General features: G+C 49.4%; 1 protein-coding gene across 1 annotated transcript in view; it reads right to left on the reverse strand.

Annotated features, from left to right (window-relative positions):
• The window catches only part of EPB41L1 (erythrocyte membrane protein band 4.1 like 1), a 124,088-nt gene that overhangs the window by 32,298 nt on the left and 79,075 nt on the right, over window positions 1-12,715 (reverse strand). Inside the window, exons 8-14 of the mRNA XM_077778877.1 lie at window positions 9,870-10,088; window positions 7,468-7,555; window positions 6,762-6,914; window positions 5,306-5,403; window positions 4,913-5,088; window positions 2,110-2,258; window positions 1,164-1,199 (exon numbers count right to left, since the gene is read on the reverse strand). Coding sequence (XP_077635003.1) covers window positions 1,164-1,199; window positions 2,110-2,258; window positions 4,913-5,088; window positions 5,306-5,403; window positions 6,762-6,914; window positions 7,468-7,555; window positions 9,870-10,088 — 919 coding nt within the window. The remainder of the gene's footprint in view (window positions 1-1,163; window positions 1,200-2,109; window positions 2,259-4,912; window positions 5,089-5,305; window positions 5,404-6,761; window positions 6,915-7,467; window positions 7,556-9,869; window positions 10,089-12,715) is intronic.

Below are 12,715 nucleotides of genomic sequence, written 5' to 3' on the forward strand. Positions count from 1 at the left end.
TTCATGTCAACTCAATTCAGGACAAGAAATGGACAATCTCAGCTTATTATAAAGTCAAACCAGCTGATTCTGGAAGAATTACGTGGAAGACAAGCTTGCCCTTGGACAAGGCTAAAATCTTCCCCTGGGCTTATCTCTGGCATCCAAGGATCCACTATGATTGACTCGTATGATTATCTCAGGAAGGAAATTGATGCCACTGAGGCTTCTGTTTTCTCTCCAGACATCTGTCTGTGCTTCCAGTGTCCCTTCCTGAGCGGAACTGCCTTAGAACAATGTTTGAGAAGTCAAACCTGATAGGGTTTGCACAAAGGGGTGGGTTATGAGCTGCAATGGACCCAAGATATGGCTTGTGACCTATCCTGAACCTGCCACCCTTGCTCTGTGGGCACACGCATCCCCGAAGGTGAGAGGGAGGGAGCAATGGAATCCTGGGATCCTTGATTAGGGTTAAGGGCCTTAGAGAAACCTAGTCCACATGTCTTGCTGTGCAGATGGGGGACGGGGGCCTCCGGGGGCTTACCCATGACCCTCAAAGGGTCAGGCTGAAACCCAGTTTGTGGGACTCCGAGGCCAGGCTCTTATGCCCCAGCCCCTGTCCTTTCCCTCAGGCCCTACAACAGACTCACTTCTAGAGTAGTTCAGTTTCAGATGAAGAGTTGGGAACCGTGTGAAAGAGAAGGCGAAGTCCTTAACACAGTAAGTCCAAAGAAACAATGGAAGGGAGAAGGAAGAGGAGAGGGAGGAGAAAAGAAGAGGCTCTCTGGGCGTAGCTGAAGCCCCACCNGGTGGAAACATGACCAACTAGTGGTGTGGGGGAGATGAGTCTAAGGAAGGGTTTGGATGGGGGCGGGGGAGACGAGACCAGTGAAAGCACGGAATGGACTGGAAGAGCTGGAGAACACAGGTAGGATGGTCAGCAGTTGGGAAGCAAGCATGGGTTGGTAGGAAGAGGCAGAGTGTGAGGCTGGGTAGAAGGAGGGAGGGGTGAATAGGGAGGGGGAAGCAGTTGGGTGGGGGGTGGNGGAGTATGGCCAAGGAAAAGAGGCGAAGCTGAAGCCGAGATGGTACCAGGACATAAGCCTGGGGTGGACTATGGGATGGTGACAAATGAGCTGGGCATACGAATGGCTGGGTGAGAGGTGACAGGACCCATGCAGTACCTCCTGCTTGTGTCTCGGCGTGGTTTCCTGCTCCGGCTAGCAACAGGGGGGAGAAGGAGAAGGAACCAGCAGGGTCAGTAGAGCGAATGGACTAGAGGCACGGCACTGGCCCCTGGCCGGGTCTGGTGCAGCAGGTAGCCCAGAGGGCTCTTTCCCAAGGAGCGGGGCCAGGGAAGCCGGTGGGCCACTCGCGGGGCCGCGAGGTAGCCGAGGGTGTGGGATGTGAGGCCGGGTGCCGGCCCGGGGAGGTGAAGAAGGGGACGGGAAGACTGGGGGCAAAGCACACTCAGTAAACGCGACACGAGGGCTCGGGGCACTTGTGCTTCTTGCGGTCAGCATGTGTGTTCAGGGGCCTGTGCTCCAAGCTACAACTGCATGATGGAAACACACTGTACCCGTGTGTGCGCACGCCCGTGTGCATCCTGCTTGCACACTGCTTGCACATCTGGGTGCGTGACCTTACTGTGAGGGGGTAAATAACTGAGTGAATGCGTGCCATCAGAGGCCGTGCCTGCCTGCAGGAGTGTGTGCACAGGTGTGCGGGAAATGTGTGGGGCAACAAGAGGGGGCACACTTGGGACTTCATCCTTGTGAAGGCTACAGGGACACCCCACCATGCTCTGGGGAGGAAGGGGGCCATGCAAACCCAGATTACAGTCAAAGGGGCAAATTAGGAGTGTGCAAGGGGAGGCTGACGTCCTCTAGGGGACGGAGTGCCCCTGTGGGGAAGCAGGACTAAAGGAGGGGAAGGGTGCAGGGTGGGCAGCGTGCCTACCACCCGACACCGGGGGATGCCGAGGTATTGGGCAAGGCCCTGTCCATGGCGCATCCCATAACGAGGGTGCTTGGCCACAGCTGGAAACACCTCAAAGCCAAGGCTGAGGCTAGACCCAGAATCAGCCTCCTGATCCCCAGATCAGAGGGTATGAGAAAGCCAGGCTCCTACCTTTAGCTCCTTGATCTTGGTGGGAGTCCTGACCTCTCCCTCCTCGGCCTCTGACCGCCTACCCCCAGACTCGCCATCCTCCTCCTGCTTGTCACCATCGGGTCCTGCGTCATGGTTCTCACTAACCGAGGCTGGGCGGGAGAACTCCGCTAAAACGGGCAGAGATGGCCAGGTGGCCTTGTGAGACCTCTCCCAGGGGGCCAGACAGGGAGCCAGCCCCGCCACCTGCCCAACCATGGTTGCAGTGGAGCACAGACATCCACATCTCCAACAGGTCGGGGATAAGGAGAGGGGAGGTAGCCTTGTCCGGTCATGAGGATGGTAAGAGGCAGAGCTGCCTCCCAGCCCCGGACGCCCTCCTGACTTCTCTGGCACTAGAGCCCAGGTTCAAATCTCAAATCCATCTCTTCTTGGCTGTGTGACCTTGGGTAAGTTACACAACCTCTCTGGGCCTCAATTTCCTCATCTATAAACAATACCTATTTCAGACAGCTGAGGGGAGAATGAATAAACTAATGTGTGTAAATACTTAGAAAAGAGACTAGCACAGAGTGAGCCAATTCAATCAATGCTTGCTCACAAATGTTGATGTTTTTGTTGTGGTTGTGACAAAATACTCACGACCATTACTTAGCGATACATAGATATTGTGAGATTAGCTTTTACTGCTGAAAGCTAAAGTCCTGAGGTTTGCAAATAATTTAGCCTCTTTACAAATTAGGGAAAGTTCAAGGGGATCCCCGCAATAACATCTTTCTCACTCACTGGCATTCCAAGTACTTTTTTGAATAGGAAAGAAAGGGATGGAATTACAGGCTTTATACCAGGCACTGGGCATAATCCAGGCTATGCCCATGGATTATGCCTCGATGGGAAACAATGCCTGGAAAACACTGAATTTAAATGACCAGGGCACAGATAAGCCTTGGGGCTGGCCTAAATTTAAAGAGAATAATTATTCTTTGTATTTATATATATTCACTTTGCAAAGTGCCCTTTTATGTACATTATCTCATTTGATCCACACAATCCTCTGTGTTGATGGCTAGAATGGGAATCACTATCTTCATTTTACAACGGATAAATTAAGACTCCGAGAGGGGAAAGGTCCCACTGGTGACCGTTCAGTGAATCAGGACAAAGACCTATGTCTCCTGGTTTGGAGTTCAGCCTTCTGGTCCTCCCGAGGGTTGTAGGAGAGGATGAGTCTCACCAGCTCTAGACCAATCTTTGCTGCCCTGTACAATCTGGGCTTCGTGTAGGCCCTGGCATAGAAATGGAAGCTGCAGGGAAAAATAAAGGGACTGTACTTTGCTTTTGCATAAATCTTAGCTTTCAACCCCGTGCCCATTCAAGGAGACAAAAGGAGCTTCCTTGGCCTCAAATGGGCCTTTGCAAAATTGCATGTCCTCTGAACATGGTGAGGACCTGTCCCAGGACTCACTTCATACTGCAGGAAAAGTATCAGAGTCTCCTGATCACGTGGAAAACCCCTAGGTATCCTTCAAAACCCTGCCTAGTTGTCACCCTCCCTGCAAAAAGCCCTTTCTGTGCCTCCCAGACAGAATTAATCCCTCTCTCCTCATGGCTGCTCTATAATCTGTACATACTTCTCCCATGGCTTGAATCACATTAAATGCCTATAAACTCTACTGTTCTATGAGCTCCTCAAAGGAAAAGGCCATACTTATTCTAACACTTGGAAAATATTTGTTGAGCAGAACTAGCTGCCCCAGTGTGTTCTGGGAATATCCGCTGTTCCCCCAGGCAAGTGCCTACCTCTGCAAACCTAAAAGCAATAATAATTTATTACTGCTACAATGAACAATAAGCCATTATTGGGTATAATTTTCAGGTCCTTCTATGTACCAGGAACTTTTTGAGGGGCTGTAGAGGCATTCTCATATTTAGTCCTCCCTATAACACAGCTAAGTATGTATTACTTATTTTGAAGAAGAGGTTATAGGCACAGGGCAGTTAAGCTGCTCCAGACCTCCCAGCCATCCAGGTATGCATATTTATGACCACTTCCTGGTATGCAGAGCAGCTGGCAAGTACGAAGACTGAGATTTTAACTCAGACCTGCCTAACTGGATCTCCCCAATGCCCATGTGGCCTCTGAACCTCTCCTACAAACAAACCTCAGTGTGCATATCCTGGAGAGAGCCCTTGGCCAGGGCCCGGAAATCTTCATGTTTAACCAGCTCACAGGTGATCCTGTTGCAGGTAGTCTGTGAGCCATGTTTGGAGAAGCCCTGGTCGGCTGGATACAGGATAATATAGGGGCAATACTCATTGACATTAAGGGTAACTGTCGGCCCAACAGGAAGGAGTGCGGTGGAGAGCACCATGTGGTTAGATGTCAATCAGTTCATCGGAATCAAAAGAATGACCAGGACCAACCAACCCCTCAGCCTCCCATCAGGTAAGGCATCGCCAGCCACATTACACATTGCAGTCACAGTATACCATCCTCCTGGGCTGACAGTCTGTGAATCACTAAGCATGATGGGCAGGGGGCCCAGAAAACCATATGGCTGAACCTGGGACCCCAAAAGGCCACGACTCCGGGAAGTTGCGGGAAGTCCAGAGAGTGGCAATGTCCTATTCCAGCAAGAGCAATGCTGTAGCTTGGGGAAAACCACCAGGAGCTGCCCAGGTACAGCAGGGCCCTGGGCCACTGGGCCTGCTGCTGAACAATGTGTGAGGTGTCCACCACTGTCACTGTTCATTCCACGAAAGCAAGTGTGCCCCCACTTCCCACTAAATGCCACCCCTCTCCCACCTCCCAGCTGGGGCATACCTCCATCAAGGCTGCGGGACATGGTGTACCGTTTGCTGGAGGAACGCTCAAAGAAGGGTGCGGGCCGATCAATGAGGGCGCTGGCCTGGCGGGTCTGTGCCTGGGTCCTCCCACTATACCGGAACTTGGAGCCCATCACCAGGAAGCCCTTGGGTGGGGGCTCAGGCGACACCAGCCTGCAGTGGAGGGAGGAGGTGAGGAGGGGGATCAGACCTCCATTGTCAGGCCCAAGGCTGGACCACAGCTGGCCTTTCATCCCACTGTCCCACCAGCTACAATTCAAAGTGGTCCATAAGGGGAGAAACTTGGGGAAGAGGGCTTGCCTGGAGTCCCTCCTAGTTCCTTCTCCTGCTTCCCCCCTCACAGAGCACACCACCCCAGGGTCAGGCTCACCGGAAGAATGTGTGGTGCTCAATGCAGACCTTCCACAGCCTCTTAGCTGACCGGTGGTTTGGGAGCTTAAAGCCAATTGTGCTCTCAAATTGCTCGTACTGCAAAACCAAGGAGAGTGGGTTAGAAGCAAGGCCTGGGCTCTCTGGCTGCTGGTCCATCCTTTCTAAACCTCTTCTCAGGCATGTGCAACTCTGGCCTGTTCAATCATTTATTCATTCATTTACTCAATAATGTGGACCGAGCCCTTACTCTGTGACGGGTCCAGTGCTAAGCAGCAGAGACAACATGATGACCAAGACAGATGGTGGAGCCAGGGGATGCTCTGATAATAAATTAGTAAACAAGATCACTTCAGACACTGATAAGGGAATGAACAGAGATGAGTGATGTGACAGAATACCGGGGCAGGTGTGGGGATCAGGATCTGGCTTAATAACGGTGATCAGGGAATGCCCTCTAAACAGGTGATCTCTGAGCAGATATCTGAAGGATGGGGAAGGAACTCGCTATGTGAGAGAGAATTTCAGGTGGAGGGAACATCAAAAGCGAAAGGCTGGAGGAGGGAAGGTCTTGGCCCATTCTAGGATGTCAGATAATGCCAAAGGGGCTGGAGCACACAACGTGGGGCAGAGATACGTGGGAGAGGTAAGTGGCTACACCTGGAGTTCAGACAGTAGCCCATGAGCCAGAGAGCTCTTGAGAGGTTTTAGGTGGGAGAGGGAGTGGGGGGTAGTAATCTGATTGCATCAGACATGACCTGATGGAAGGGAGTTTTGAGCTCTCTTCAGCAGTTATGAGAAAAATGACCTGAAGGCACGATGGAGGCAGAGGGACCAGTGAGAAGCACCTTGTAGAGATGTAGGTGAGAGCTGGTGGCCGTTGGTGACTGGTGCAGTGGAGAAAGACAGAAGCAGATGGGTTTGTATTTATTCTAGATGTAGAAACAAATGGACTTTTTGATGGGTAAGGTATGGAGGTTGAACATATGCACGTTTGTGTGTGTGTATGTGGTCATGTATTTTGGTATGTGTACACACTTGAATACTTCATTTAAGCAAATACCTGGACATGGATGGCCAGGTACTCATTGATCTGTGTAACCTGAATGTATGTGGTTATCTTTATGTGTGCTGCTGTGTGTGTCTGTGTGTGTACGATGTTTGTGTGTAGGCACACACATAAGGCATGAAGTCTTTTTTTAAAAAGTAGGCTCCACGTCCAGTATGGGGCTTGAACTCACAACCCTGAGATCAAGAGTTGGATGCTCTACTGGTAAGCTACCCAAGGCATGAAGTCTATGTAGAGAGCTCCAGAAGAAGAGTACTCTCTCCTTACCCAGGACCTCAGCACCCCATCCACGTATACTAAGCAAGAAAAACCCAGGCTCAGCTGTCAGGGTCCTCCCTCCATTCTAGCCAATTCCGGTGAGAAGGAGGGGTTCCCAAGGCAGGCTCACCTCCCCAGGCCGGATCTTGATATAGAAGTTACTCCTCTTATAGGAGATCTTAAGAATCTTGGGCCAGGCGAAGCGGTTGATTCTCAGTCGGTCCCGGTAGATAAGCAGGCCATTGGCACAGACTCCCAACATGATGTCGATGCCCTCAGAGTCCTGCATGAGGAGACACCGTCAAATGGCAGGCCTGGGGTCCATACCTACGACCTGGCCTGAAACCCCTTCCTGAGCTCTGCGTCTAAAAGCCCCCAGGATCGGGGTTAGAGGCTGCATGCTGGAATTCCCCGACCAATCTCACACAGTCATTCATTCCATTCACTCATTCGTTCTGTCATTTATACGCCCAGTTGCTTTTTTGATCATTCTCTCTGTCACTTACTTAATCATTCATTTGCCAAAAAAACATGTAGTGATACGTGTGTGGTGCCAGGCCAAGCTCTATGTGCTAAGGATACAGAAATAAATGAAAGCCTGTGTCTTTTGCTCATGATGCTCCCAAGCTAATGGTACAAACAGGTTCATAAGTAAATATGAGAAAAATTATAAAGATTATAGGAAAATAAAGGATTATGGAACTTTGAGGAAAGAGAATTAAGAACATAAGAGGCTTCAGGTTGGAGGGACCACTGAGTCTGGCACACCAAGTCCTCTGGAAGCACCAGGGACACCCCCCCCCCCCCACCTCTGATGCTAGAAGACCCAGAAGTACCTTGGCATGGTGCAGGTCTACTCCATACATGGAAAGCTTCTTGGCGTTCTCTAAGAAGTGGATTTCTGCCTCTCCCGGAGTCATGCCCCTAAGGGAAAGAACGTGATCACAAACAGCCATGGAAAACACCCAGGCCTAAGTCCTGCTAGCTGAAGGTGGCCGTGATCAGAACCTGTGATGCTAGAAAGGCAAATGTTCTGGAGTGGGCATACAGCTAGGCCTTGCCCAGTCCCTCCCCTCTGTTCTCAATGCAAGATGGTGCACTCCCAGCCCCAGCTTCAGCCACCCAACCCCCTCTCATTGCCAAAGCTCAGGTCCAGTCTTGTCTCCTCCAGGAAGTAGTCAAGGGATGAGGTGGGAGTCAGGATTTCTGCTTCAAACTGCCACTGAGTTCAGTGTGAGTCATAAACTCTGCTTCTCCTTGACTGCAGAGCCATTGTAGAGGACACTGTTCATCATAACCACACAGGGACTCCTAAATTATCACCCACGTAAGATATTTCTCTAAGAATTTTGTATCAGCAACCACTTCATCTCCCCCAAGAAGCAAGCTCTCCTTTCTGAAAAGAAAGCTATATAATTCATCAAGTTCCTTCTTTGCTTTGGCTGCCAGGAAACTACAGTTTCTATTTAGTCACAGCTAACATTTATCGAGCACTACATGCTGGTTAATGTTCCAAACGCTTCACGCATATGAACTCACCGAACCCTCCTAACAATTCTGTAAGGTAGGTATTATCAGTATTCCCACTTTATAGACAAACCAGCACAGAGAGCTTGAATAACTCGCCCAAGGCCACACAAACTATTAAGCAGCAAAGTCAGGATTTGAATCCAGACAACAGGGCTCCAGAGTCTGTGCTCCTTTCCAATCACTTCACTTATATCTGTCTCATACCCCCTGGGCCTCAGTTTCCTCTGCTCTGTCCACCTCAGTGAGCTGCTGTGTGAGATGCCTGGACACTAAGATGTCCACGTGCTTTAAGTCGAAAGAGCTGTAAGAGCTGAAGGGGTGGTCATTAGCATTTCTCCAGCCTATATTTGAGCTTCTTTCTCTGAATCATTAGGACTTTCGCAAATCCCTAACACATCTTGTTACCTATGACAGGGATGACAGGCGGCAGGCAGGTCGCCACTCCCTATTCCTGAGCCCAGGCAGACACTGCTAACCAACGGTGTTTCAGTATCCTGTTCAGCATAATAGGGTAGCAGCCACTACTACCCCGAGTTGATGTGCAAGTCTCTGAGAGACACACTTGGCACTCTGGACCCAGCACTCCATCACACCCCAGCGGGCTTTCTTCCCCCTGTACACAATCCCTCCACATCTGGCCCTAGGCCTCCTCTCCAGATGCAGCCCCCAGGAGACAACCCTCCTCATTCCTCCCATCCACCTTAGCAATGAGATAATATCACCATAACCCCCTGCCCCAAACACACACAGCACTTTACAGCTTATAACGTACTTCACATCATTTATCACACCGGGTTCCCATAACAACCCTGGACTTGGAGCTCAAAGCACTTCCAGCTTGAAAGGACCCTGGAGACCATTTAGTTCCAGGTGACTCCCCCCACGGGTGGTACCAATCTCACGGCAGCATTTGGAAATGGGGGAGGGAGCATTTGGTTGTTAGATGACTAAGAGGGTATTATGGGCATTTGATGCCTGTAGCTCAGGGATGCCAAACATCCTGCACAATGAATTCTCCTGCCCCAAATATCAACAGTTGAGGCACACGGATAATCTAAATCCGTACATGTGCAAGTGAAAAATGGGGCTGCTAAGTTAAACAGCCAGCCGCACCATGACCCACCTAGTTAATCATCGTCTAACTCCTAGAATGAGGTACTTTCCATTGCACAACTATTCAACCCCTAAAATCACAGAGAGCGACAATAAATATGAGGTGTGTCTATAATGTGTGCCATTTAGTCCCCCAACAACACCACAAGGCAGCTTCTATTAGCACTCACACTGAACAGAAGAGGAAACTAAAGCATATCTTTAGTGACCTGTCCAGATGCCCTGGTTAGAAAGTGGCACAGCGAGAACGTGAACCCAGGCAGTCCAGCTTCGGAGCGCAAACTGTTGAACTTTACATCAAGACAGAGACATCAGGACACAGGAGAGTTTTGATTATCTCCAGCTGGCAGATAAAGAGACTGATCCTTGGAGGACAAGAACAAGGAATTATCATGAACCTGAGGTCCCAAGAGGTCATTTAAGGTCACACCGCTAGTTACTACCGTTCCCATTTGATAAAGCCCCAGTGGGATGAGATGAGTTGCTCTCATGTGCTCTCATGCACCTCGAGTCAGGGGCAGAGCCAGGTGGGGTACTGACAGTGCAGCATCTGGGGCCCTAGCCGACAGCTGAAAAGCCAGGGGAGGCCCTTCACCTGTATGTCTTGTGCAGCTCCATGATCCTCTCCTCCAGCTCCCGGGTCTGGTTGGGGGCAAAGCGGAGCTCGCTGACATAGTTGCCTACGTGCTCCTCAGCATCGTAGTCACCCAGCTCAGCCTGCACAGCGTAGGAGCCCAGCAGGGCATGTGTGACGAAGGAGCAGGGCAGCCGACCCGTGATGATGTCCGCCCGCAGCTGCAGGCACAGGTAGTATCTGGAGATAGGGGAGAGTGGCCATGGGCACGGGCCCCACCCCCTCCCCAGATGCCCCCAGCACAGCTGCCCACCTGCCCGTCAGAACCAAACTGATCAACACTCGGCTCAGCAGAAAAGGGATGCTCCTAGACACCGGCATTTCAGGCGCTGATACTTTGGGTGTGTCCTAGAAGATGGTTTTATACCATTTCACATGCCTGTAAGTATTTTGTTAATTTCTAGTTTTGAGGGATTTTTCTTACTGTAGGAACATTAAATTTCTAACTTATTTTGAAGCTAAATACTTTGCTGGTTGAACATTTTTTAAATGTTATCTATTTTTAATCCTACAACTAATATATTCTTATTGTGGAACAGATGTAAACTTTGGTGGGTTTTTTTTCAGTGTTTTTATTTATTTTGAGAGAGAGGGAAAGAGAGAATGCATGTGTGCGTTCACAAGTTGGGGGAGGGGCAGAGATACAGGAGAGAGAATCTCAAGCAGTTTCCAGGATGCCGGCGCCGGGCCCAACACAGAGCATGATCTCACAAACCGTGAGACCATGACCTGAGCCGAAACCAAGAGTTGGATGCTCAACTGACTGAGCCCCCTAGGTGTCCCCACAGATGTCAACTTTAGAGATGATTCTGAATTTCCTTATGATGTCCATTCTCAGCCCTAATCTCCTCCCCCAGAGGTCACCCCTATTATCTGTGTGGTGCTCTAGATGGACATACAGAAATGCACATGTTTCGATTCATGGGTGTTTTTAACATGTACGTGGTATCAAATGATACATCTAACTCTACAGCTGCCTTTTTCACACCCAGCTACGTGCCTAATGCCCTTCACAGATCACCACAAATGACCTAACCTCATCCATCTTAACTTCCACACCTCATTCCACAGCCAGGACAAACCTGTTTGCCAATGTTTTCTCAAAACTTTTGTATTTTGCCTTCAGCAAAATTGTAAGTGAACTGTCTAAAAACAAATTATTTTAAAAGAAACATTTCCAACCACAAAGCTATGATTTTTTTTTATAACTTTATGCATACTCGGATGATTTTACAGTTTTTAGATCCATTTTATACCATTTTTTTTTATTGCCTTTTCGGTTACTGCATTAAAAAAATGTTTCAGTTCATTCTCAGGCAGTGATGCCTCCTTGCCCATCTTGTCACATTTCACCACTGTTTGCAATCATCTATTTCTTTTCCTTTTAAGTGGCTTTTACTCCGTATAATTTTTACTGCTCCATGACGTTATTTTGCAGTCTGAACTGAAGCTCTGGCAAAAAGTATGTGCAGCCTCAGTGTGCACTCAGGGCCAAGGCATAGGCTCAGAATCAGCAGGAGCTCAAACATCACAGGCACCAAGTGTGGGCCTAAAGGCATTTTTGTTCAAGTCTAAAAATTAGAAAATCACTGCCAAACACTCTAATATTTCATTTCAATTTGTTAATCTGACCAGTTTATTTTGAACCTGAATATTTTTTACTAAATCAGCTGCTACTACCACCCCATTCCCTGAGGTCCTCCATGCCAAGCAGGACTAGTTTCTCTCCTGGTGCCCCTAGAAGCCCAATGCCCGAGGAGAGATACCAGCGGACAAGACCAGAGTGATAGGGACTAAGCTGGTCTACAACTCTCAGCCCTCTTGGAAATGGAGTTGAGACCTTGGTGCTGAATCTTGGTCCCAAGATGACCTCGGGCTTAGAGCAGGGCTAAAGAGGTCAAGGCTTCAGGTCTGATCTATCCCAGGAACATCTGTATTATCCCCAAGGTCACGGTCGGCATTGGGTCCATGGCCTGTTGCTTGGCATACAGGCAGCCAATATTAAGAAGAGACCCAATGGGAGAGAGAGGCTGGCTGAGTAGCCCCTCCTCTGCTATAAGAATAACTCCAAGCCATCATCTTATTGTTGTTAGGAGTGTGGTTGATAACATAACCCCAGGATATCATGAAGTGAGACTATCTCTTTGGAAAGGGCTTAGATAAAGAGAAGGGTCTCTCCCTGTCCTGATTCCAGAGGCAGGATCAGCCCCCATAGAAGTTCTCATTCTGAAAAATGCTTTGCACCCCCTTCTAATCTTCAAGCCACATGATCTACTGGCCCTGAGGCACAATGAGATATTATATACAATCCATGTTCACCCCAGCAGCCCAGGCTTGCCTCCATGGGGTGGGGGTGGGGGATCACATCTCATTGACCCTTACATGCCTGATGTGTACAGGGCAGCACACGGGACCAAATTCCTATGGGCAAAGGCACCTGTGCTCTACTCCTGCCTTCTCTCCAAAGTCGAGAACATCAGAACATCAGCTTTCCAGAACATCAGGCTTCAGATGTGTTTGGCTTGTTCCATACAGAGACGGCCTCCACCATGTTTTTAAAAAGTTTGAGTTTGCTACTAACATTTAAAAATTGTGGATTTTCACTCTCAAATCTCTAGCTTTACTTCAACCGTTCCCACATGGCAGTGATTGCTGGAGCTAACAGCAATAGTTTTAGATGGCGTGTCCCCTGTTGAATTTCAATTTCAATCAGTGAAATGGGTCCCTCTAAAGCGGAGGGTCAGCTTCCACTGCCGACTGAGTTTGTATCATTTTTTCTTGCAATGGGTCAGCTTCCTTTGTTGATG

Source organism: Crocuta crocuta, unplaced genomic scaffold, assembly GCF_008692635.1.
Source record: "Crocuta crocuta isolate KB4526 unplaced genomic scaffold, BGI_CrCroc_1.0 scaffold248, whole genome shotgun sequence".
Lineage (NCBI taxonomy): Eukaryota > Metazoa > Chordata > Mammalia > Carnivora > Hyaenidae > Crocuta > Crocuta crocuta.